This window comes from Maylandia zebra, linkage group LG15, assembly GCF_041146795.1.
Source record: "Maylandia zebra isolate NMK-2024a linkage group LG15, Mzebra_GT3a, whole genome shotgun sequence".
In the NCBI taxonomy this organism is placed as follows: Eukaryota; Metazoa; Chordata; class Actinopteri; order Cichliformes; family Cichlidae; genus Maylandia; species Maylandia zebra.
Window position 1 is genome coordinate 9,023,849 of NC_135181.1, and position 26,810 is coordinate 9,050,658.

Consider the following 26,810-nt stretch of genomic DNA (forward strand, 5'->3'; position numbering starts at 1 on the left):
GGATTGTTTCTCACTAACCTAACCAATTTCCTCTCATCTGAGGGTGGCAGTTTGGGTCTTCTTCGATACTTTGGCAAAGTGTTGATGGGTCCAAATAATTTGTACTTACAAACAATAGTTTGAACTGATGATCTTACAATTTGCAGTTGTTTTGAAATGGCTCCAAGAGACCTTCATGACTTGTGTAAATATTCATTTTTCTGAGTTTTATTCAAACAAACTCTTTTTGTGCTGGCAAAGAGAAACAAAGACTAATGGGGCCGAATTAGGCCTCATTAGGCCTTGTCAAGTTAAAAGACACAGAAGAACCTTTACCACCACAAAAATTAAGTGAGTGTATGTACATATTTGAGCCAGTATGCATACTTTTAACCCCGTGTGAATTACACCCAATTCTTTTTTTCTTTTTTTTTAAAAGTCATTAAAGATGTATGCTGTACAACAGTTCAAAGAAATAATTTAAAGCCACCACATTACCCTAACATCCATGCCCATGGATGAGTTAATGTAATCTTCTGACCACAACTACAAGTACTTGTACCAAAGAAAAATAATTTTTGAGACATAGAGAACATGAAATTTGTTGTTTTTTTCCTTCATGGTGAAATATTTATTTAAATTCTCTCCACAACCCAGCACAGATTACAACTTCTCATTTTAAGTCTAAGCTCATCTCACAAGTATGTCACACTCAGGAAGCTAAGCAGTGCGTGTACTGTATAGTCACAGATTTCTCACAAATCATCTAGAACGAGTTATTACGGTTTAGCCTGCGGTGGCATGCTTGCTGTTGTAGTAATTTCGGTGCTCTGTGGTCATTTGAGAGAGTCTTTAGTTTATATTTAATGCCCTGAGCAGCACACACTACTGCAACTACACTGACTGCTTTGCATGTGATCATGTGAGTATGTGCCAATCTGCACGTGTTAATGTGTTGCTATTCTGGATACAGCAAGTTGGAGAACCATGCAGCGTTTTAAAATTCAAGAAGGTTGTGTCGCTCCCACGTCGTCCTGCATCAGAGTGAGCATTTTTACAAACTAAAGAATCATCTCCCTCTTCAGTTTAAAAAAAGAAACAGCTTCTTGAAAGCTGAAAGCTGCACTGAAACAATGCAAAAGAAAACCCTCCGACCCCGCCTCCACCTGTTTTCATGGAAGACTGGATCTGTGATAAATCGTAATTCTTGGTATTTAGAAGCCCTCTAGTCACTGGCACATTGTCACAGAGCACCCCTGAATCCAATAAAAAATAGCGGTTCGAGGCTTTAGTTTCAAATTTAATCTTCCACTAGACTTCTTTGACAGAAGCGTAATCGAACAGTGCAGCATGCATCATCTGTTTAAGGTTGCCCAATTCATGTGTGAACACTGCATCATAAGATGCTTGAAATACCCATTTAGATTAAAACAAAAGAAAAAATCATCCTGTTTTGCAGCATGTTTTGGGAAAATGTTTACATCAAGTCACTGACAGGACATTTGTTAGAGTCTTAGTCCCCCATAAAACAATTCATGCTTCTGGTGGTCTCTGAATTTGTAAAGGGTGAGGAAGGCAAGATCGCTGAAAGAGCAGAGCCAGATGAAGGGGAGGACTTCATGAAATAGACTTAAATGAGAGGGAGAGAAAGGTAGTTTCTTTTAGAAAGGACAACATAGGAAAAAAAAACAGACTGGACTAGTCGGCTAACATGCTCTCCTGTCTGCTTTACAGTATATAGCCCTCCTGGGTTTTTTAAAATATCATAGCCTCATGCTTTTTGTCTCATACACACACTCAAACACACACTCTCATCTTTATTTCTAAACCCGCATCTTCCTCAGAGGGTGCAGCTACAAGGCATCTGGTTGGAGGGCCCATCTTGGAAGCAGAAGGTGACCTTTGCCAACTATTCTCAGGTCAATCCAATGTCAGGTGATGGATTAGTGTACATCCATAAAACCTGACGAAATCTTCAACCAAGCACAACACCTGCATTGAAGAACCTCATACACCGTCCGTTTCAAAGACTGGGAAAACCGTCCCTTCGTCTTCTCCCGTTTCCCCTCCTGGTTTCTCTCGTCCTTCCTGCTCCTCTCCTCCTCCTCTTCCTTCTCCCCCCTCTCGTCTCTCTTCTCGTTCTGAGGCACACGGGTAGTCTTGGGACTGGGGCTGCGGCTGTCCCAGTGACTCCGTTGACAAGCTGCGGCTAGACAGGATGCTACTTAGGCTGGACTGGCGGGCGCCCCTGGGGTGGGTCTCAATTTCAACGCGAACCTCAATATTCGTTCTTTCCCTGCGGTCACAATGAAGAAACACAGTGGAGTCATTATACAGTACCGTCCAAAAATATTGCCATTCCATAGTGCACTCCAGTCGATCCAAAAATCATTATTCAGCAGAAGACATCAAGCTCACAGAGCAAGTCATAAAGAGCTGTCATTGGTGATGAGACATAGTGGCACACAGAGTCCTGACCAAACATTATCGAATCAGTCTAGAAATGCATTTACAAGAAATACAAGCAAGTACTTGCACAAGTACTGTTTTAAAAGCAAAGACTGATATACAGAATACTGTGGTGGTTTGCTTCAGTTGTGTGTGCATTTGTCTATTTGGTTACTGCTCCATTAACTTTAAGGTGTATCTCCTGAACTCTAATAGCAATATGTAACAGCTGCTTTATCCCACTGACTAACAAGTGGTGGTAATGCACCAACAAATGCAGCAATGGCCCAGCCTCCGCTGCAGAAGAGGACTGCTTGCAAATAAACAGAGATGGGTGCTTTTCATTTTTCTGTTTTGTGCCTCCTCACCTCCTCTCTACTCCATCCACCTGCCGCTGACGTGAAAATGAATCTAAGCATGTTAAAGGAAGTCTGAATACCTAAAAGGGTCTCTCAAAGAGGGAGGAGTGAGGAGACAGGGTGTATCCTCTATGGAAGTCAGACTATAAGGACCACGGGGAAAGTTAGACTTAGCAAATATATGTTTGTAAGACTAACAAAAAATGTATATACACAGCTATTCTGGTGTCAAGATCCATGGAGTGTTGACCCAGAGTTTAGAGTTTTGTCAGTTCTTTATTCTTTTTGGATTTTTAAAGTGGTTTATGTTGATAGTGTTTTTGTAATTTCTTGGTCTTACAAGTTATTTTGATCCCTGGTTTTGGTTCCCTATTGTTTTGTTATTTTTGCCTCTACTTCTTAGTATCGATGATTTTAGGTTTATTAGTTCCCTTTAGCATTCCTGTCCTGTTCCCTCTGTCTCATCTTTGTGTTAGCCTTGTCTGTCTGCAAGTTAATCTCATTATCCGGTCCTGTTCTGTCTCTCCTCCTGTTTAATTCCTGTTTTGTTCTCTGTGTCTTGTGTCGAGCTCAACTTCCCGCATCTCGTCATCTCTGATTTGTTCCCGCCGTGTCTCCCATCTGTCAGTGTAAATAAAGGCTAGCACTCCATCATTTTTCAAGTTTAAATCAATGATGCCATGAAAACTTTTATGCTCATCTAACAAAGATAATAAAATGCAGCGGCCAGCTGCTGTAACAAAACAGATGACGCAGCTGCGCCAGTGACATTACTTTAAAATGACAGCTCCGTAGCGAGGAGGACTCTGCTTTCTTGATATGTTCCACTCTTCCACTCGCATCTCAGATGGCAGTGACTTCAAGCCAAAGATTTTCTTGATTAACTCTGAATAACTTTTGTTTGCTTAAAAGAAAATTTCCACAAGATATCTTTAATTTAATTGCGAGAACATACCTAAAACCTTTACACACAATACTGTGCAAGTGGCAAGTTATTTTATATAAACATTAATGCATCAGTCATTGGACAAACAAGTCATTGAGCTTAAGTATAGGCATTAAAGCAGGAGAAACTATAAATGGTTGCTTTCAAATATTAAAGTCCTGTGTAAAAACATGTAAACATCTGAGGAAATTGTAAAGGCAATAATTACCTTAAAGGAATCATTTGCATCTCATCAGTCTTGTTATCAGGCACAATAACCACCTTGCAGTCAGACTGGCTGTCCTGCTGGGTGTATCCATGGCGTTTTGTGGCTTCATCCAATCCGGCATATCTATCTGGCTCTGGCGGTGTGGTGCTCGTACTTGGGAGGTCGCCTACTTCCTGTACACTGACTCGAACTTCTTGGACGCTGGTGTTGTTGAGTGCTGGGTTGTTCTGACCCGTCCAGTGATCACTGACTACATGAGAGAATAGAAGATCTATAAGAGAAGTTGAAACTTCATCAGATCGGGTCAAAATTCGGGGCACAAATCATAACCGACTACTCATACGGTCAGACAGTATCCCTAACTTGAACTATAGACTGATTAAATTATTGATACTCACAGTTGGCTAAGTCTTCCAGCTGGATTTTGTGTGTTTCAGGGGGCTCACTCTGCGGTCGACACCAACCGTTCCTACAGAGTGACATGGGAACGACCCCATAGACATAAGTCAGCATTAGCGGTACACCCACACCTGAAAGAAAACAGCAAAGAGTAAAGACCTCGTTCTTAACATATTTTTCATAATGACTTTTCTGGACTTTGTGCTTAATGTTAATAATCATATAACCGAAATGTCTTTGTAATGGTGAAGCACTGGATTACAGATAGGCCCGTAAGGGTTTTTGAGCATTGTCTTGCCTCTGTGCGCTACGGTAGTGCATTTGAAATCAAAATATGATGATATGATCGACCTCCAAAGGTTGATTCAGTTCATCTGGACGTAGTGTTTTCAGTGGGAGAAACGTTTCGTCACTCATCCAAGTGACTTCTTCAGCCTTAGCTGACTGCAGGTTTCCCCAAATCTTATAAACAGTACATTTGACCTCCCAGCCCAATGTTCCTTCAAGGGGCTGGTTTCAGTCATTATGTAAATGTACTGTTTCTAAGATTGGGGAAACCTGCAGTCAGCTGAGACTGAAGAAGTCACTTGGATGATTGAGAATGCATCAAGACATGATGCATTCTCAATCATTTTTACACAAAGTGCCCCTTTAAGGACTTCAGTTATTGTCTTTTTATCATTATCATTATTATTATTATCACAACAACAACACAAAACAAACACAAGGGGGAGCCTTTCCCGCTTTACCCTGGACTGGACACATTCAAGCTGCCAGGCATTTATAGACACAGGCTTGTTTTTTTTAAGGCGTTTTAGCCCCAAGTAACTGGAAAAAATTAGGCATACAGAGTGGACCTAAAAAAGGAAGAAAAACTCATTTTCTCTGAAATTATATCCTCATAATTATTATGTTCTTTAAGTGAGTAACATTGGTTTCCTTCCAAGCTTTTCTAAAAATAATTTTAGTTGCAGACATCCAGGCAACTGGATCTTCCTTTAGTCATCTATTTTATGTGCTGTTTGTAAGAAGCTGTGTTTTGGTCTATTTTAGCAATAACAAACTTTTTTTTAACTTTCCTATTTCGTCCTTTTGATCATGATCATCATTTATATATAGGATTTTATGCTGTATATAGTATTTATTATAGGAGGCAAATAATTAGAAAGAGAGGTGAAATGTGTTTCCTGGTTAATTACTGTTATTAATATGAACTGATTATGGTGCGGACAATTGCGCAGTAGACACCTAAACAAAAAGTGTCTTCTTTGTTACATTTGTGAATGTAGAGATGAACACAAATGTTTCCTTAGAAGCTCTAAAAATGTGCAGTACATACCCTGTCAGGATACAATAAGACAGTTTTCACAAAAATAGATCATTAGTCACTCTTATGGATCGACTCATCATATTAGCAGAGCAAAGTTAGAATGTTGCAGGGCACAGCTGCGCTGGGAAAGTCAAATTTTATTTAACGAGCTGTACTTCTTTCGATTGTCCTTCGTAACCTTCACAAAAGTGCTTTGAATAAAGCCCAAGCTTGGTGACCAGCAGCCTCCCTACGCTGTGCAATTATGCAACCTGTGATTGAGACAGGAGTTTGAGAACACAAAGAAGAGTGCCAGCCAAACAAAGGGACATCATTAACACAGCAGGAACACTGGGGCGCTATTGACTCAGCAAGAGGGTGAAACCAGGGCAAGAGGATGAACCTGCCAGCCAAACAGATCACACAGGGAGAGGAGTGAAAGCGAAAGACAGTGTGCATCTGTGTCCAAGAGAGACACACACAAAAAAACAGAGTGCTTTGACTCAAATATGAGAAACAAAACAACAGTTGGAGGGCAGTGAGAGCACAAAATAGAAGATGTTCGACAAAACACATGGTGGAATGAAGTAAAACATGAAGTAAAAATGGCTAAAGAAACTGCACAGTATGCAAGCACAGTAGTACATGCAGGGGTAAGAGGTACGGTGACGAGTACAATGCGGCTAAATGTGTCTTTGAGTTTGTGTGCGGCAAGCAAGGACCAGTCAGAGTGGGGTACAGTTATGGCTGTGACACTGCAGGGGAAAGATAAGACGCTACTGAAGTCTTACGAATTTCTGTCACGGCTGGGACTGTTACCTAAAGTAGCATGAGTCACTGAAATGCTGCTTTGCACTGTGTGTGTGTGTGGAGCAATGAAATAAAGTGGTATGTTTGTATACAGAAGCCTGGCTTGTGGATATTTGTATGGCTGGCACTAAACCCTATGCAGATTGCTTGGCTGCATATTCAGATCTGTAGAATTTATGGAAAAAATACAGCAGGTTAGGAAAAATTCTTCACTGTCTTGCTGAGTTATATAAAATAAACTGTACAATACTGCATAGAGGTAACACATGCAGCCTTATTAATTAAAAGTCAAGGATGAGTTTAGAAAACAAATAGATTTATGATTTTTGGGGATTTTTTTTTTGTTTAGCAGGATGTTTTAGAGCTGCTGTTAGGTCAGACATATCAGTGTGAGCTAACACAGAAGGCATCAGTATCAGTCCATCATCAAACTTTCAGGGTGAAAGCAAAAATACAGTCATGTAAAAAAGAAAGTTTTCACAGCACTCTATGCTCTAACTCGCATCAAGTACATCCTTGATGCTTTTTATAAAAAATAACAGGGAACGTAGCAGCTGGGTGCTGCTAGTCGAACACACTTACCACCTCTGTAAAAGCAGAAGTTTGGGCAGTTTGCTGGTCTGAAGCATTCAGTTGTATGTTACCACAATGATACAACCTTCCCAGGAGTGAACACCCCACCAAATTCAACCAAAGATCAGGCTGTGCAATGCTTAGGAAAAGTGAAAAAAAACCCCAAAAAAAACAAGAGCTACACCTCAGGTTTGTAAATGTTAATGCACATGACCGTACAAGTAAAAAAAAGAAAATACTAGTAAGAAAAGACTAGAAAACATGTAAATATAAGAAAAAGACTGAAAAATGTGGCTTATTAGGTAGGGTTACTGGGAGAAAGTCTTTCTAAACATCTTTCTAAAAAGAACATAAGAGCACATAAGACCAAAGTGGAGATGCTTGGTCATAATCCACAGCAGCATGCTTGGGAAAACTAAACACAGCATTAAGCAAATCAACATAAACACCTCATAGCAACTGTTAAGCACGGTGGTGGAAGCGTGATGACTCGGGCTTGTTTTATAGCCAGAGGACCCGGGCATCTTTCAGTCGCTGAGTCAACCATGAACTCCACTAGAGCCAAAGCACTCTAGAGTCAAATGTGGCAGCTAAAGCTTGGCTAAAATTGAATCATGCTACTGGACAATGATCCCAAGCAGAGCAGCAACTCTAATACAGGATGCCCAAAAAAGAAAAGAATCAGATGTTGAAGTGGCACAAAGTCCAGACCTCAGCCTGAGTGAAATACTGTGACAGTACCTTAAGTAAGCTGTGCATAAACAAGTGCCAGCAAACTTCAATGAACTGAAGCAACACCGTAAAGAATAGTGGGCCAAAATTCCTCCACAATGATGTGAAAGACTGATACAGTCATACAGAAAGCGTTTACTTGAATTTGCGACTGGCAAAGATGTTTCCACAAGTTACTAAATCATATGGCACGCTCAGTTTTTGAATGGACTGAATGTATTTTACAAAAGGTTTACTTATTCCTTTCATTTTACGTTTTAAATTGAGTTCATTGCATGGTAAAAGATGAGGGTTTGCTCCTACAGTTCTCACTCTGATCACTGAGGAAACTATCCAAGATGGCCCAGAAAGAGCTGTGTGCTAGTCAAACTTTTCAAAAGTGACTTTCTGAGCATTGCCCTAGAAAAACTCTGACAAAACTACATCTTATTATACCGAAAGAGAAAGATCTGTCGAATTATCATTTTTAGCATCTTAGAGCTCCAAAGGGGATACATTTTCTGCAGTTTTATCCTTTTTTTTTTTTACTGAAATTCATTCTTTATAACACAAGATCAACAACAACAATATTTTGCCCTTTGAATTTTCTCTCTGGTTTGCAGGATAAAAAATGTAACATTACTATTATATGTTCCTTACCCACAGTGACAGCTGCTATGACCGGCGACACAAACACTGACATCATCACCCCACTTGCCACAGTCAAGTAGTGCTTACTTCCTGAGATATTGTTTTTCTTACAACGACCATGGACCTGAAAGGTAATAAACAGAGCACAAATCACATTACTGAAATTCAAAGTGCTCCGAGTTTTCATTTTCTATTTCTGCAGCCACTTACTCATGCCCAATAACACACACACACACACACACACACACACACACACACACACACACACACACACACACACACACACACACACACACACACTGCAGCATGCCTGTGAAGACTTTATAAGACACACCATGGCTCTGACAAAAAGAAAACTAATCATATCTAAGGGGATTTCATTTGCAGCTTAATTTCCCTAGGACATGTTTTTAGTTTCTAAGGTAAGGTAAGCTTTGATCTACTAGTCACATGTGAAGTGTGTTACACAGTGTGACATGGGCTTTACTGACCTTGCGGCCCATGTAGATTGGTATCCCCACAATGATGACTGGGATGGCAATGCCTGCTATAAGGGAGATGACCACAGGTGCTCCGAGCAACATGCCCACCTGCCACAGTACCTTGCGGGTTTGAGACCATGGTTTCTTCCCCCAGAATGTACATCCTGAGGGACTGAGAGACAAAGCAGACACATCAGGAGAGATCAGTTACTGTAAAACAACAAAAGATTTGGTACAGACATTCCCTGCAGACTTGGTGATCCCTTACAGTAACTCCCTTTTGATGTGCAAAAACAAATTAAATTCCTGTCAAAATGAGCGGTACTTTATTTTAAGACTTCAAATAAATGCCCTCATAATCATTTGCTATAACCAACAAAGCATCATCATGTACGCCTGATGTCGTATAAACCATTTTTGATATGCATTCCTTATTATAGTCCTGCTTTCATTTCCTGAAGTGCAATCATTTACTACTTATAATTTATTCAAATACTCATTTATCATATTTAACCATTTATGTTTGAGAAATCAGTAAAACAAAGCTGCCTGGATTGGTTTATCAGCAATAGCTAGTCTCTTACTTAAAATATGACTGGCTAAAAAAGTCTATTTTGCCTTCAGTGTTACCTTAATCTGCTACCAGCCTTTGACGCTGTGGTGTAACATTTAACTGTCTAGAAGAGCAATACAATGTGATGAGTGCTGTCTGATTTTAATCAAGCGGAAAAATAACTTTTATAAAGAACACAAATAGCAGCCAAGGGCTATGTTTTTCTCAAAGTATGCATTTAGGCCACTTTGGGGATTTTTAAAGCATGAGTGGGGGAAATTATGGTAAGAGATTATGGCTGCGTTATTCTGAACTCGCTGTGAGACTTTAAAAGCTTTGCCATTCTGTACAACATCTACTGTAATTTTTTATATGAAAGCCAGAAAAGACTGAAGGGAGAGGAGAGAACAAAGGAAGCGGGGAAAGGAAGACAAAATTAAATTAAACAAGGTAATCGGAAATAGTTGGTTTCACATGACAAAAAAAAAATACTTTCATTAAATACAGTGCATATTAAGTATCCAACTACAGTGTATTAATTTTTTTTGTTTAATCAAAGTTTAAATGTAGCACTTTGTCTTCCTGAAGAAAATAATTGGTTACCCTGTATAGGGCTATATTAAGACAGAGTTGATAATAATATATTTTTTTTTAAAGTCAGGTTAGTTTTTAATCGTATGCCTGACAATCTGATTACCACGCTTTTGTGGTTTTTAACTGTGTTAAATTATGAATAAGACACAGGTAATATTCCATATATTCCCAATAACATTGTTCAACGTATAGCTGCTACTGCAGGATGAGCATGAACCAGCAGGGGTTAAAATATGCATTGAAATTAAGATTAATGAAGATTATTTATATAGAAACACAAACAAATAAGAGCTTGAGAAACACAGTCTTAGCTCGACTTACACATTGTGCTGATTTAGGAGTATGGAAGGAGAAACACTGGAGGTGAATAACTGATGTCAAGTCAGCAGTGACTCCCTTCCAAGAATGTGAAAACAAATGAAAGCTGAGATGAACCATTTAAACTAGTGCAGCTTCTAAATTATGAAATACGGGCATGCTTCCCTGACTGGCACGGTTTTTATCTCTGACTAGCTACTGCATTGTTGATGCATTAGCAGTTGTGATGCACTGAAATCGATTGTTTTTAGGATGAACTTGTGCCACTGAATATCCCCCTCAAACATTTTACAGCTACCAAAACCGATGACGGTTGCTTTTGTCTGACCAGCTGCTTATAACTAAGCCTAAGAAATTCAAACCGGGCGATGTTCAGCATTTTTTTCTAATAGAAAATATCATCATCAGGCTTCTTAGGCTTACAGCTATAGAGTCAAGGTCCTGGTTTTTCGTCCCAGCGTTTTGAGTTTGTTTTTCATGGTTCTGTCTTTGGTTTAAGTTCATACTCTGGATTATTTTGTTCTGAGTTCAGTATGTCCTTTTGCTCCTGAGTTTTGCTTTCTACAGTTTCTATTTGTTGGTTTCTTGTTTCATTATGTTACTTCCGAGCCTCGTCTTTGTGTTTTGTCATGGGCATCCCCTGTGTTTAGTCCAAGTTGTCTCCCTGCTTTGCCTTCTGTCTGTGTCAAGTTCACACGTCTTAGTCCAGGTCAGTGTTAGTCATTTCCTGTTTTATTTTGATGACATCTTGTCTCTTGGGCTTTCTATTCAGTTCTACTTCCCCTGTCTAATTATCTGAGTGGTTTCAGCAGCCCTCCCACCTGCCACCTGTTCCCTCGTTACCCTCTGTGTACATATTGTCTCATTTTTCCCTTTGCCTTTTGTTGTGTCCTCCTTCATGGTTGTGTTGTCTCTTGCAGTGAGTTTCCTGAGCATTCATAAATGTAGTTTTCCTGTTTTCCTTGTTTTCTAACTTGCATTATTTTTGCACTAAGTTTAAGTTGGACGAAACTGCTTTTGGTTTACCCGTCATGTTTCCGAGTCCTGAGTTTGGGTCCTACTCCTGCCTGCTACACAGCCAACCTTGACATTAGAGTAAGCATTTAATAGGACTTCTGGCTGTTAGTTTTCTTGTTCTTGTGAGTTCAGCATGAACAGCATACCTGAGGTAGTGCACGTCAGTAATCTCCTGCATACACAGCCAGCAGAACTGACAGGCACACACAGTGCAGTTCATACGGTTACAGCTGCCATCATTGGTCTTCATGATGTAGGCACCACAGCGAGGGCATGCTTTGATTTCCTCTGCATCTGCAACGGAGGAAATACTTCAGCTACTACACACTTAACAAGCAATATCTATATGTCATCGTAAAGGAACAGTTTAATTTTTTGTAGATATGCTCTATTTTGTTCAGAAAAATATAGTTGGAAAGATGAGACTAAAGTGGAGAATACGTTTACTAATAATGCACAGTCCAAAATAGTCCATCTACACAAACACCTCATACCAGCTGTCAAGCACGGTGGTGGAGGCGTGATGATTTGGGCTTGTTTTATAGCCAAAGGACCTTGGCAGCAGTTATTGAGTCAATTATAAACTCCTCTGTATTCTAAAATATAACAGAATCAAATGTGAGGCCCTCTGTCTGACAGCTAAAGCTTGGCTAAAATTGGATCATGCAACTGAACAATGATCCCAACAACAGCAGCAAATCTACAACAGGATGGCCGAAAAAGTAAAGAATCAAGGTGTTACGATGGCCCAGTAAAGACCTCAACCTGAGTGACTGTGGCAGGACTTTAAGAGAGTTGTGCATAAAAAATAAAAAATGCTCAATGAACTGAAGTAACATTTAAAGAAAAGTGGGTCAAAATTCCTCCACGACTTCTACAAGAATCATAAAACTAAATGGAAAACTGTTTAGTTTTCAAGTTAGCTAAAGTTATTTCTACAAGCTACATCATGGTATGTACTTATTTTTTCACCTGACTGCATGGGGTCCTGTAAAAGCTCACCACCCTCCAAAAAACACTTGTTTCTATAATATACCAGGATGTGAACCAAAAGTGACGTAACTTTTCTCAAAATGAAATGTTGCAATGTTACCGTAAGTTACTGGCGCTGCCAAATTTGATGGAAATTATGGAAGAAATTACAGTATAACCATGACAGGATTTCAGTCTGTAGATAAGAAACTTATCTGTTAGACAGATAGACAAGTACAAAATATTTATGACCACATTTTGAGCCCATACTATCTGTCTAACAGACCTGAAAACCATACAGGCCTGGAAGTACTCGTGGCAAAACCAGGTAGACTTTTTCAAGTGGTTGTTTAGAGCAAAGAGGCCCACAAACGACTCGTAGCTTCATTTAATCACATGGCTCCTGTCTCACCTCCTCCAGGTTCTTCATTGAAGACGTACAGTGTAGAGGCATCGTTGCCGCCTGAGGTGTGGCGGGCTCGCTGACGCCGGGCCTGGTCGCACGTCTGGTTGGGGTGCCACAGCTGCCGACAGTGGTAGCAGAACTCTGTGTCACATCCCTCACGGCCACAGCTCAGCTTGGGACACTCTGCACAGCCGTAAGCTATCACAGCATAGCTGAGGAAAGAGAGAAACTACAGATAAAAATGACAGAAAAATATCAGACGTTCGGTTGGCTGATGGGGATTCTGGGGGACGGCTTTCCAGAACTGAAAACCTATCATCTGATAATAAACAGATATATGATAATCTTATTGGCTCCATACCCAAATATGACTTTTAAAACTTTGTATCAATAACTAAATAAAAAAATAAGGCAGTCTGGTCATGTGTGTGTGCTTGTTGTGTTTTTTAACAAACATTCATTTAGTGCAGTGTTGACTTTAAAGTTGTGGTGGTTTTTCTTCTTTGTTGGGTTAGGATTGGGGCAAAACCTACACCTCCCTCGTTGCTAGGAAACTGCAGATTATGTTAAAGTTATGGGCTCTTGATTTTTTTTTAACCTCACATTTGTTAAATAAAATCAAATAAGGTTTATGAGGAATGGAGACAGTACCATCTCCATTTTCTGATACAGGCATGTTCACAAGATTATGTGATTTAGCTATAACCAAAAAATAAAAAAAGTAAAAGCAATCTTAAATAATCTGAATGCCTCTGGGAATCAAACTCTGCTGTGAAAAACGAGGGCTCTGACAGGCTGGCATTTCCAGCTCTGAGTGGTTTTCTGTTTGTCAGACAGGCAAATGAATCAAACAAGCTGAAGGCAACACAGGCAAGAAGATAATTACAGCGTTACCTTGATTCCACTACGGTGTCAGACCAGATTTGAAGTGACTTTGATTCTCTAGTCCAACATGTCTGGCTGAAGAACAAAGCTGCTGTTCATGCATAAAATATTTCTAGATACCAGTGAGTATCCTGTATCCATGAAACAAGCAATAATTGGATTATTTATATTGTGTACAAACTTCTACGCCTTGTCATACAGAGAAATTAGAAAGAAACAGCTGCAAAGCCAATGACCACTTTAAGCGATTTTAATTCTACTTTTTTTATATATGCACCACACAGACACACACACACACACACATATATATATATATATATATATATATATATATATATATATATATATATATATATATATATATATATATATATAATTCAACCATTAAAACAAATGTGTATGTTTAGGAATGCAAGGACAAAACTGTAATTAATGATTTTGTGTGTGTTGACAAGGCCTAACACATCTAAAATAGTCTGCTTTGATGAATAATTTGTGTCTGATATGGGTAAGTCAGCTCATTTAACATGTTTGTGTGTGTTAGCCCCAAGGAAAATCCTCTTAGAACAAAGGAGTGCTGGAAATCAAAAGTATTAATTGCTGTTCACAGTGGCCACACTTAAATATAATCCTGTGAATTTCAGAAATGTATAGACCCCCTACTCTGACATCATAAATGTGTGGGGTATGTTTCTGTAACATGTTGGATTATGGTTATAAAATAAATTGAAGCCCAGAGCGTACTTTTAATCTGGTAGAGGTTTTTTGTTTTTGTTTTTTTACTGAGATATCTAAATAATTCCTACTTGTATTACACATGTAGATAAAACATGATTAGCTGCCCTCATAGACCCAAGTGTGTGTTACACAGTCAGACCTAGGGCAAAAACACACAGTTTTCACACTCTCTCTGAGAGTCTCTCTCCCGACATTATCTTCAGCTAAGCTTCTGTTACTAAGACCTCAGGGAATCTCTACATGTTGGAAACACAGGAATGCACCAATCATAACTGTTAAAGACCAGTTTACATAATTAATCACAGCTTCAAAGTCTCTTTTATGTGAGAAGTGTTATTCACTGTTATTCAAAATGCCATTTTGCACACTTGTACACCCTTCTAATAAATCAAACGCAAAACACACTGAATTTGTTGTAGATATTTTAAAAACAGGATCTCCTGTTTCTCTGCGTTATATTTAATTCACCACTGTGTATTGATTTTTGCTCCTCTCATTCATCATCGCTGAGCAGCAAGTACTGACAGACTTTCACTGAACGGGGTCCTGAGCCCTGGCGCGTACGTGCTTTTGACCACAAAAAATCCACTGAAAACGTTGCACACAAAAAAAATGGACGCACGTCGTGACTTCCCATCAGCCCCCCTTATCCAGTTACCCATGCATGAACATTAAGCTGATATAGCAAAGGATCAGTGTCAGCGCCAGTTCTGAACAACAGAAAAAAAAAAGAGAGCTGATTGACGCCAATGTCAGCGGAAAGAAAACAAATACATCTTTCCCTCGTAAGATTTACGACGACATCAAGGATCGATTTTGTAATGAAATCATATTGCAGCTGAGCTTTGCAGCTCAATGAAAGCTATATTTCAGGCAGTTATTCTGAGGGAAAAAGAGTAACAATACAATGGCGCCATAAATGTTAAGTACGGCACTAATAACATTTTAAACCGATTAAAGGTGAATGTTTCTTACATCTCACTAAGGAAAATCTTTTAGGTATTTCTGTTTGAGGCCTCAAAGAGTAACTCTTACCAATACGTAGAGGACTGGTTTATTCACAGTCCATTCTCTTTCGGGATCTGCAAAATATATATACTGCAGCAAACTTGGTGAACTATGGAAAAAGCTTTAAAAATGCTGCCAATTATCCTCTTAAATCTAAGTCAATTATTCTGACAGTGACAAATGCGTCAGTCTTGTGTTTTACAAAATAAAGCCGGCGGTGGGATGACAAGAATTTGACAAGGTCTGCCACATTGTAGTGCTGGATTAGCTCTAATGTTTTTTTTAATAAGTAATTAAATTGTAGTGGATTGTTGCTGTGTCAATCATGTCAATAAAAGACCTATTTTTTCACAAAACAAAGTCATTATTGTTAATTTCCAAAATATTATTCTCCCTTCTAATTAACAGTTTTTTGCTTATATCTTTATTAGATATAAGCAATAAAAAAACAAGATGTTCTAGTTTTATTACAGTACGCTTGAAACTGTTCTTGATGCCTAAAACAGCCTGTTGGTAGATGGTATCAGTTCACGTCTCACCTGCAGTCAGGCGCAGGGCACCAGCGTGTATCTGGATCAGAAGCCAGAAAACGCCTCAACTGGTACTCCTCAAACCTTTCCAGCAATGCCCGATCATCCAGAATGGCACGAACATCCAGAGGTGCCAGTGTTTCCGGGCACTGCGGGCACGCGATGCCCACCCGACTCTCCGATATCTCAATACGCAAGTACTGGCGTAGGCAGTCAGAGCATGCCCTGTGAGAACAGGAGGTGAGTCGCGGGAAGTGGCAGCGCGGTTGACTGAGCAGGCACAGTGGGCATTCTTCTAGGTGTTCGTCCAATAGCTGGTCCTGGCTGGAGGAGGAGAGGGACAGGACATCGGTGGACACCCGGCTGACCCCACCCACGCACTCGACTGTGGCAGCGCTGTTCTCGCCCACCTCAGCCAGTGATGCTGGCGGACCTCCTCTTTCTCCTTTTTCTGCTCCAGAAACTCTTGATTCTCCAGCCTCTTCTGCTGTGAGGTCCTAAGAACAGTTATAGGATATGGTGATTTACCAAATCCAAACACAGCACGCTTATGAGAATGAAGGGCTCTTAGAAATGAAGGGAGTATTGGTAAGTGTGTACATAGCTGGAATGCTGTAATTCATTTGGTTTCTTGGCAACGTCATTTGTACAAATGATCAATTAATTGTACAAACACACTAATGGATTTGTTCAGTAGCAGCGCAGAACAAAGCAAGCAAACGGGCATGGCTCTAAAGTTAATGATCAATAGCTTTGTTGCTTTTCTTTCGACATTTTCTGTGAGACATTTTCATCTTCTGACTGATGCAAGGATAATGATCCTGTATGAGCTACAAATTTCAAAAATAAACACAAATTTCAAAATGGTATACATATATGCCATAATACTCTACCATACTCTACCAAAACTTGTATAAACCCAAATAAAGAACTCCTTCATTGCTTACGCTCACTCCAAGCAGACGAAGCATCAATCTTACCTGTTCTGGATGCTCGCTTGGGGTCAGGGTAATGGCCACCTCCTCTTTGGGACAGGCTTCCACAGGCCTCTCCGCCCTTGGCTCTGATTTGGGCTTTCGGCTGAAGAAATTTAAGAAGCTCAAGGGCCCAGTCTGCTGCTTGGGCCTCTTCATGGTCTAGAACTAGAGCGGGAGCAGCAGCTGAGGAGAACAGGCCAACGACCATGAGCAGGATGCAAAAGCGATGTTAGAGTACGTGTGTGTTTGTGCGCGGGTGGGCGAGCACAGTGCGCTCTCACGGCTCAGAGTCTTGGAGCTGGACGGCTGCTCTGTTGTATGAGGGAGGGTGAGTGGGTGAGATGGAGAGAGAGACGACGGGGAGGAGGTAATCCCTGCCTGAGGGGAACATCACCGTTTTGGAGCCTTTCCGAGGCCTGATCATGTGGTTTACTTTGTCTCTCTTCAGTCTTCCTCCTCCACCCACACAGAAGTCTGAATTAGTCCTGAACTGGTCGACTGTTGTTCATCATTTTAGGCTTTTTCTCCACTGTTAGCAGTCCTTCAACCTGGAAACACAAGTAAGTAATGACTATAATACACAGCAAGAACTACAGACCTTTGGATGTGCATTTTGGTTCACTGGATATCAATTTTCTAAAAATAACATTACAATAAGAAATAAATTAAGAATATCTAGTCATAGCTTCTAAAAAATTGTTTTACACAATGAAAGAGTTTCAATCTGATGCAAGTCTCCTAAAGTCAATCCTCTTAAACTTCAATGTTAAAATCCCAACTTTATAGCAGAAGCCAGCATGTCTGACCTGAAACAGAAACATGGTTTTAGTTTCTATGGTTAATTTCCCCCTTTGATACAATCGGTTACAATTAGTTTAGATGACAGTCTATTAAATGGTTTTATGACAATCTTTCTATCAGCAGTCTCCAAAGATTTCAGGTCAAGTCTCCCTGTCATTACTACAGGCATTCCACAGGTTTTCATTGCTAGATGTCTTTTATTCACCTTCTACAGTATAATCTACACCTCCTAAATCTTGAAACCTATTTTTATGCAGATGACACCATCTTATATACCACTGGGTCCTTGTTGATCGGGCTATTGAAAAATCCAAAGTTTGCATTTCAAAATTATCTTATGAAACATAAGCTTGTTTTTCATTCTGATAAAACCAACTGAAAACTATTCACAAGGTCACCAAGGTCAGTATCCACCATACAGTCCATATTAAAACTCTCCAGTGTCATATAAAATACAAATACAAATACAAAAAGCAAATATTGGTTCTCATTAACTGTTGTATTAGGTACAATTTTGTCTGAGCTTGATTATTATTGTAGTGATAGTTTATATGGATACAATGACAGGTCCTTGGACATTTTAAGATTAGCTGTGCCTCTTACTGACATTAAACTTGGAAAAGAACAAATGGAAAGACTACAAAAGACTGCAAAGCTACATTCTGTGATTTCATAGCAGCTTTTTAAAATATGTTAAACTGTATGCAACTGTCCTTGCACATGCTTTTCTTAATTTCTGAACGCCTATAATGTGTCCTTGAATTTTCTGCCTGTCTACTAGTCTGTGTACTCTTAATCTGTAGATGTCATTTGTACACAGGTCTCTCTTGAAAAGCGATCTTGAGTCCATGAGACATCCTGTTTAAAATACTAATAATAACATAACACCAGTATTATAAATGGTGGAGTGCTAATCAGGCATGAGACTGAATGTAATTTCAATCAATCAAACGCATTACAGAGATCTGATTTAAAAAACTGATCATCAATAGTGTTGGACAAACAGCTATTTCAAACATAGGGTGTGTCATTTTTACTCTCGAATCTCTGTATGAGATACATTTAAAAATGCAAACACATGGAAGGGTGTTGTCTGCACCATGGCCCGTTTGTCATATAGCCCAGACAAGCAGTGAGGCCATTGCTATGAGACACAAAGAGCAGAAAGATGTGAAACTTGTGACTGATCAGACAAAAAGGACTCCCCCAGGAGGGTGAAGCAGTAGAGAGGCGGTGACAGACACCACAGACAACTCATTCTGCATCCATTAGGCAGCAGCAAGCTTTCATAATCAGCCCCAGAGAGCAAAGGGAGCATGAGGTGATTCATGAAACCCCAGACCAATTAAAATAGCTGTCTCCATGCAACTACATCAAATCAGACCAAGGAATATGGACTGAAATGTGATATGATTATAGATCATCTATTTCAAGCTCCCCAGTGCTGCTTTTAGTATTTTTTTAGTTGTGGAAAACAGTAAAATGTATGAAATCTATCTATCTCTTTGCTTGCCTTATCGTTATTATTAAATCAAATTCAATGACTACAGGAGTTGAGGTAATTCTGCAGATATTATAAGCTTCATCATTCTTTAAACAGAGATATACAAAGGATCTGCATTTCTGATACACTGAAGTACCTAAACTGCTCTCTCCCTGTCTGAGACCAGAGTTAGGGCTATACCTTTATTTCATTCGTGTTAAATCAACATGAACAGAATACCCTTTTTAGATCATTACTGTATATGGTAATTTAAGGGTAAAGAACCAACATTCTTGCCCTTTGAAAGTTATCTCCATATACTGAAGAGTCACGTTAATATTTTAGATATATATGACCTTAGTGTACCCCTCTTCTGATCTTCCAGCAGGATAACACATCGTGTCACAAAACTCAAACTAGTGTCCACCCAAGTCTTCCAGATTGCTTACTGCCTTGGGAATTCCCTTGAAGAACCCAAAAAAGATACTAAATATGATGGTACTTTTTCAAAAATCTTTTTCAAAATCATTAGGAAAAGCTTCAGATCAAGAACCACCAGGGTGTTTTGTATTTCAAATTAACTATCCTTTCCTCAAAACCCACCAGTTTAAAGAATTTGGAGTTCAGAGGTACAAAATCTTTACTTTCGACACATTTATTTAAAAACATCTTTACTACTGGTCCTCTAATGGCTTGGATTTCACATGGATGCCTTTGTTTGCTCTAAAATAAATATTTAAGTAAAGCAATCCAGTGGAAAACAAAGCAGCAACCAGCTCATCATTTCTATATCCAGCTATGTCCAGAGTCTAGTAACACAGTTCTATCCTAATATAGCATCCCAAATGTGCATCCACTTGAATTTCCCCATCATCCGTATTCTGTGGGGACTGACCTTCACCAAAGCACCAACCTCTGTGATGAACACACCACTGAGCTGCTGTTTATTTATAGAAATAATTCCCACAGATGAAAACATCAAAAGCGCACATGCTTATATGCTCATGTACATATAATTATGCAAATGAAGACACTCAAGCGCACGCCGGCAAACTGATGCATGTAGTATTGAGTGTTTTTAAAGCATAGCTCGGTGGGTTTGTTGCTCTACACTATGAGACAGATTGCCAAGCAATTAGACAACACAATTCGCTGCCTAACGACTTAGATAAGTTGTCACTGTGAGGAAATGAAGTAAAAATGAAGAGATAAGCAGGCAGTGCCTTTGTAGAGACTGCTCATTTGAGATCAGATTGTACAGAACATTATAGCAACAAGAAACAGAACATCTCAAAATCTAATTGACTAGATTACAGCCTAAAACCACATACTGGATTTCTTTATGGATTCATTGAAGTACAATTTCTGATGTTTTACTAGAATAATTTACCTACTTATATGTTTAACTCTTTTTTGCATTAAGATAAGATAAGATAAGATAAGATAAGATAAGATAAGACTTTATATACTACTACTATATACTATATATATTATATATATAGTGATTGTAATTCTCTGCTAAGTGTCTGTAAAGTTTGCTGGGTTTTGGCTCCAAATGACTAAATGTAACTTAGTGCTGATTCATGCTGCTGTCGGACCTGGCAAGGATTTTTGAGCTCCAGGTTATTAGGATGAGGGTCATCCCAAGTTAGCAGAACTACCAAGAAGATTTTCAGTCTAGTTATGGCTGAACATTCAAGAAAGGCAGTTTGAATATTGCATGAGTCTCTCAACTAAGTGCCTTAAACTTAAGTCACCACTGAGCTGCAATCCTTCTGGGTATCTTGGTTCTTTTTTTTCTCTTGTTTCTCTTGCTTGCTTATGTTCTTTTAATTAAATATCTGCTGCAGTCCAGCTTTCCAAACTACAGAGCATCCTTCAACTGTAATGCATCATGATTTAGAAACAGATCTCCCATCAACTGAAAATACTGACATGCACATGCACACACTTACATTTACCCACATCATCATATATATGCGTAACCTAATTATGTGGATACACAGATGAAATGGCCAAGAAGATGCTATCTGTTTTCCATGATCAGTTGCTAGAAAAGGGTCAGAATTAGTACAAACTGCTTTTCGGATCAGCTCAATGTCAACAATACCATCAAAATCGGACAGATAAGCATGATAATAATAACTTCATGAGGTTCACGTTAGGGAAATGCGCATTACATGATACACAACAAGATAATGGGAGAAATTAAATAATTTCCCCCAGGGATCAATAAAGTATTCTGATTCTGATTCTGATTCTGATTTCATTCAAGAACATCTTCAAATCAGGAATCACATGGTTCCAGTGTATCAGAACAAGCATATGAATGTGACCGTGACACTGTCACACACACAAACACAACTTTGACCTTATGTAACGCATGCCACACATAGTTTATAACATACATACTATATCTACATATACTCTAAAGAGATATAGTTAGTTAAAAAATTATTCATTTTAAATATTTCAAATGGAATAATTAGATAACAGAAATGAGTGATGTGGTGCTGTTACCATGGTGAGATATTCACAGAACTCCAAAACCACTGCAGTTGCAGTCTCTGGCTACTGACAATACACTCAAGCACTTTTTTGCCAAGCTGCGCATCTCTCCTAATAAATGAATCAACAATCCATCTCTATATATATTGTGAGACAAGAAGAGAGAGAAGAGCCCTGCTGTCATCTCTCAGAAAACTCAGGACAACAACAGTTAACACAGAGATGCTGTCCATAAAGAGTGAGCACACACTCTCTCTTTGGTCCAGGTATTATTAACATGTTGTCTCTATTACATGTATTATGGGAACAAAAGAAAGACAAGGCCCCATTAGCTGAATCAATTAATTTTCAATTAACTGTGTTTTAGCTTAGGCTTTAGAGAATTGGCATTAGAAGGTTTGTGAAGCTGAAGTATCTATAACCTGCACTGTTTTCACGGCCGGCAGGGTGCGGCTCCTCTAGCTTTCACATGCTGCTCTAAGAGGATATCCTCCAACGTATTAACATCAGCACAGAAACTGTGCATTGGGGGCTTCATGGCATGGGTTTCCGTTATACCTAGAGTGTAAGCGGATTACCATTTGTTAGTAAATCGCATTAGCAGGCTCTTCGGTGTGATAATATTAATCTTAAGTGACATTCATTTTTAGTCATTATTATTATTATTTAGCATATAATATTAATTACTTATTCATACTTCATAACTCATAACAAATTCATAGCATAAACCACCTTTCATTTATACCATTTTCAAATCAGGTCTTTATACTGTACGTAATATAGTTAATGAACAGAATAAATATAGTCACGAGAATTAGTCAGTGAGTTTATACGATGACAACCAAGTTGTGAATCACACATTTGGGATTCAAAGTTCAAAGAGACTGTGTGAATAATGCCAATAACTAACAAAAGAATGGAATCTATTATGAATCTTTTTGAAATAAATAACATGCTGAAATCTCAAAATCTGTCAGTACCATTAAAGGTTTAGAATCTTCACACCACAAAGTATGAGCGAAACCAGAAAATGTGAACCATAACCTGCTGTTATGTGTTTACTTAATCCATCTGCGTGCTTAGGCGCCACAAGTTCAAAGCACAACCCACTATAATTTTCTCAGAGCTCAGGGTACAAACAAATCACAATGAATTGACTCCCATTGGAGTTAATCTATATATATAATATTTTCAGAAGAAAAATAACCAATTTCGGTTCTAAACGAAAAATTCTCTGTAATCCATGAAAGTTTCTAAGAAAGTAATTACTTCCAAATCGAACTTTTCAGCCCATTTCTTTTTCTTCATCCATAAAATCATACCATCACCTGTGTATATTTGAGCTGTGAGGAATGGGTGAAAAGGAGCTAGGATCTTAAGATGATTTAAACAAGATGTCACCTTGTAACCTGTTTAAACTCCTCACAACTTCCTTTTTTAGCAAGCCAAAGGAAGTAATACTGTGAAACTGCCCTCCTTTCATGTCCTGTCAACGCAAAACAAAAGCTTAAAACCCTCATTTTAGTCTTAATTCACAGCAGCAAACACTGATTTTTTATTTATTTCAAAGAGGCGAAAGAAAACAGATCCCTCGGGCACAGTATCACTGGACATTATTACATAACATACTAAGGCATGTGCAGGAGTCTTGTATTGTTATCCTCTGACATGAATCAGCATGCTGATTCACACCGCCTTTACTGTGACCAAAAAGAGTGACACACACTCACACAGTTTCCCACAGAAAGCACACGTGAGCAAAGTTGGCAAGGCTGTTTTACTGATACATGCATAAAAGGTCATCCCATTTGTCCTCTGCGGTTTCAGAGGAGCTTTACAAAGATTAAAAGAAAAGTTGTGATGATGTCAGATGTTTTTGACTTTGAGACTTTTTATCAGAAAGTCTGTGTTGCAAACTGGCAGGGAAGGTCACACAAACTGATACTGTTAGTAGTGATGCAGGCCATCTGGGATGCGGCCTTTCTGAAAAAAAGAAAATCGATATCTGCTGCTTCTTGTTTTGACCATTTTCTTGTGAGTTCCCCAAATTTATTAAAGCACAATAAGAAATTACCTGAGTAAAATGTCTAGATATGGTTTAAAATACTCAAAATGTTTTATGTTTATCCCAAATGTGCTTCATTAATGTATACACAGACTACAACGGAGTCACCTCAGGGATATATAGAGAACTATAAAACACTTCAAGGGAGTAATGATCTATTGCTGTGACATTTGACCTTTTCAGATACCTGCTGTGGGTCAAAAGAATGTCGTCATCAATCATACATCATACAATTACAGTGAAACCATGAGTTCAATGTTTTTAAATCATGCCCCCATGCTATTTTTTATAAGTGAGCAAAGGTACACTTTGTAAAAAAAACGAATTCACTGTTCTTAACTCTGACTTCACGAATAATTACCTACAGTTAGCGTTTATACTTGTTTATGCCACTCCACCTCTAACAGATGGGATTATTACACAATCAGGATTCTGCCCCAAAGCAGCTTCCCATCCTCTGAAAAGCCAAACAGGGAAGAAACAGAGTACTTTTTTTTCAGAATCCTGTCCTCTGCATGAACCTTGCTGTCACAGCCATTATTACAGTATCTTCTCGCTTTGGAGGCGTTTTCGACGATGTGACACCTGTTAATAAGCTGTTGCTATTTTAAATAATAATAATAATAATAATAATAATAATAATAATAATAATAATAATAATAATAATAATAAAAAGAGTGAAATAAATAGTAGTTTTCAGACGGATGTTGAGTTCTGCCTCGGTGGAGGGAAGCGTGATGATACACCCTATTAAATATCCCTCCACTGGACAGATGCCCGCATGAGCAATGCGGGTTTCAGAGGCATGAGAGTGACCTCAGCCTACCCACACATAGACACACACTGGCGCGCGCACTTAAGCGCTCCACGGCATCCCTGACCAAAATATTGAGCTTCTGTGCCATGCGGCGCGTAGCGGACAGTGTTAGTGACCTGTGAAAACCTATAGTCTACTCGACTGTATTGAATAACCGCATGCAGCATAGGGGATTTAGTTTGATAAGACATCATACTATTGTTGTAGAATTTTACAACACTGTTAGACCATGTCTTCTAAATCCACGTTAACTCTCTGACACACATGTTTAAGCACTGTTAAAAATGATGCAGTTATACCGCAATTACCTTAAACTACTCAATAATATAAAGTATCGTTTTAAGAATAAACCACGGGCCTGCGGGGTTCATCTTGGGAGTGCATCTGGAAATTATATGAATGAAAAAAGCGGGTTATTATAAGGCAGCCGAGCGCAAGTACCACTCTTATTGGGGTTATTTGGGCATGCTGACAGAATATTTGAATCATTTAATGAGGATTTGTCCGGAGCATCAGTATGCTATTGCAGGGAGTGGCATGTCAGCCTACGTATTCGTATTCACCTCCACCTCCACGTACCCCACACGGCCACGAGTGAAAAACACCAATAAAAAGGGTCTGAATGCGCATCTGAAAGTGTGTCCGGGCAGCGGATAAAACGCACAATAATTTCTATTACGTAAAGGGTATCTTACCTCTCTGCACGGCGCCTTCTCTCCTCGCAAGCGTAGAATCGACAACTGGCTCCTCCCCCTTGAGGACCAAACAGTAGCACAGAAATCTGCACCCCACACCCACACCCACCTCCCTCCACTCCCCACCCAGGTCGCCTCCTCTTCACTGCCTCACACAAACCGTGTCCGCCCGACGGAGCTGCAGAGAGGGGGTGGGTATTGTGGTCCAGACCGGTCCGGTTGAGAGGCGAGCAGAGGAAAGGAGATCCGCAGTGAGGAAAGCCTTCCCTCTTACAGCAGCTGCCTGATGGCTTTTCTGTGCGGCGGCCTGGAGGGGAGGCACACTGCAGAGATGCGAGCCAATGACATGGCGCAGAATCCCAGGATCTCCTATTCATAAATGCCCAGTCCCATAAAAAAAAACAAAAAAACATTCTCCCTCGTTTCAGATATAAAGCCAAAGCAGTCTACATGCAGGACTCCTTCCTCTTCTTTTCTTTGTTTTTCCTTTTTTCCCGTTTTGACATCTTGTCCCAATTAACCTGGCAGATTGTTTATGTGGTTTTGGTCATTTATAGTGACACACGACAGCTTACTGTTGTGTCCACTGAGTGATTGTTTCTATTTTTGATTCCAGAGAAACCACACTCTCTTTGTTCTCTGGGATTTCTTGCAGCCCACTCTGCAGACACGAATTCTTCTTCAAGTTCCAATTTCTGTTGATGGGGAAGTACTCAAATGTACTCTCTATTCTTTTTTTTCTCGGTTAACCTAGATTTAAGTCCCATTTAAGTCTACAGGCTTTTGATCCAGCTTCCTGGAGAAACTGAGAGATTGATTGACCTACTTTGTATTGTACTTTATATCCTAATGTTTTACTACTGCTTTTATCGGTAACAGACAGCGTATCCGTGTGTCTTTGCACAGATAGAGCACCAAACTGCACAGTTTCTAGCCTCCTCAGACCTCCCAATAATTTTTAGTTGTCACATAACTATTCCTAAAAGCTCTATTTGATGCCAGTCGCATAGTAGCTGTTAGCCTTTGGCCAGTGGACTTAACTTTATGGTATTAAGTAGGATCTGTGATCATTTTGTAACCAGACATAATTTTCTTTTTAAGTACTGTAAAACAATTCAAGCATGACGCTCCTCGTCGCAACTATATACACAAGAACTACAACTACTATAATCCATTGAGGTACAGCAGCCGGAAATTATTTTCGGAACGGAAGCGTCTAAGGGCGAGAGATGTGCAGCCTTTACAATGGAGTGTGGAGTCAAGATTCATCCCGCAAGGAATAAAACATCCGGCATGCGCCTGGGTTTTCAAAATAAAGGCAGAGGGCTCAAAGCTCTTCACCGTTTTACGTGCTGCAGATTTAAATTTAACCAGACCAGTAAATTAATAATAACAATAAAGATAAATTGATAAAATGTCAGAAAAGTAAAAGGTAAATCGACGTATCACAGACCAAAAAGAACTAGAAACAAATGAATATTGTGAATTATTGTTTTGTTTTGTTTTTTGACAAAACTGCTTTAAAGTGAGATAGCTTAAGCTATCAAGCTATTAAGCTTTTCAAATTT

General features: G+C 39.3%; 1 protein-coding gene and 1 long non-coding RNA gene across 3 annotated transcripts; one reads left to right on the forward strand and one right to left on the reverse strand.

Annotated features, from left to right (window-relative positions):
* Positions 1 to 1,756: 1,756 nt before the first annotated feature.
* On the reverse strand, positions 1,757 to 25,539 carry si:ch211-278j3.3 (E3 ubiquitin-protein ligase RNF19A). Of its 2 annotated transcripts, none has more exons than XM_004541897.3 (10): positions 25,243 to 25,539; positions 16,877 to 17,421; positions 15,906 to 16,393; positions 12,742 to 12,947; positions 11,504 to 11,651; positions 8,885 to 9,047; positions 8,403 to 8,517; positions 4,339 to 4,470; positions 3,941 to 4,190; positions 1,757 to 2,275 (listed from the first exon to the last, which is right to left on the reverse strand). In XM_004541897.3, exons 2-10 carry the CDS (start codon positions 17,027 to 17,029, stop codon positions 1,987 to 1,989), a joined length of 1,944 nt encoding a protein of 647 aa, XP_004541954.1. In that variant the 5' UTR covers positions 17,030 to 17,421; positions 25,243 to 25,539; the 3' UTR covers positions 1,757 to 1,986. The 2 variants fall into 2 exon arrangements, with proteins under 2 accessions (XP_004541954.1, XP_004541953.1); XM_004541896.3 differs by having other exon boundaries at positions 3,941 to 4,211; positions 25,243 to 25,538.
* LOC143412597 (uncharacterized) lies at positions 11,241 to 12,891 on the forward strand. Its single transcript, XR_013093114.1, has 3 exons — positions 11,241 to 11,259; positions 11,336 to 11,435; positions 12,751 to 12,891. It is a non-coding gene; the product is annotated as an uncharacterized LOC143412597 (long non-coding RNA).
* Positions 25,540 to 26,810: the final 1,271 nt, after the last annotated feature.

Coding starts and splice junctions, on each gene's coding strand:
- si:ch211-278j3.3 (XM_004541896.3), bottom strand. CDS start 17,029: ATGAAGAGGCCCAAGCAGCAGACTGGGCCCTTGAGCTTCTTAAATTTC. Junction 16,394..16,876: donor CAAGCGAGCATCCAGAACAG/GTAAGATTGATG, acceptor AACTGTTCTTAG/GACCTCACAGCAGAAGAGGC. Junction 12,948..15,905: donor TGCCCTGCGCCTGACTGCAG/GTGAGACGTGAA, acceptor CTCTTTCCTCAG/CTATGCTGTGATAGCTTACG.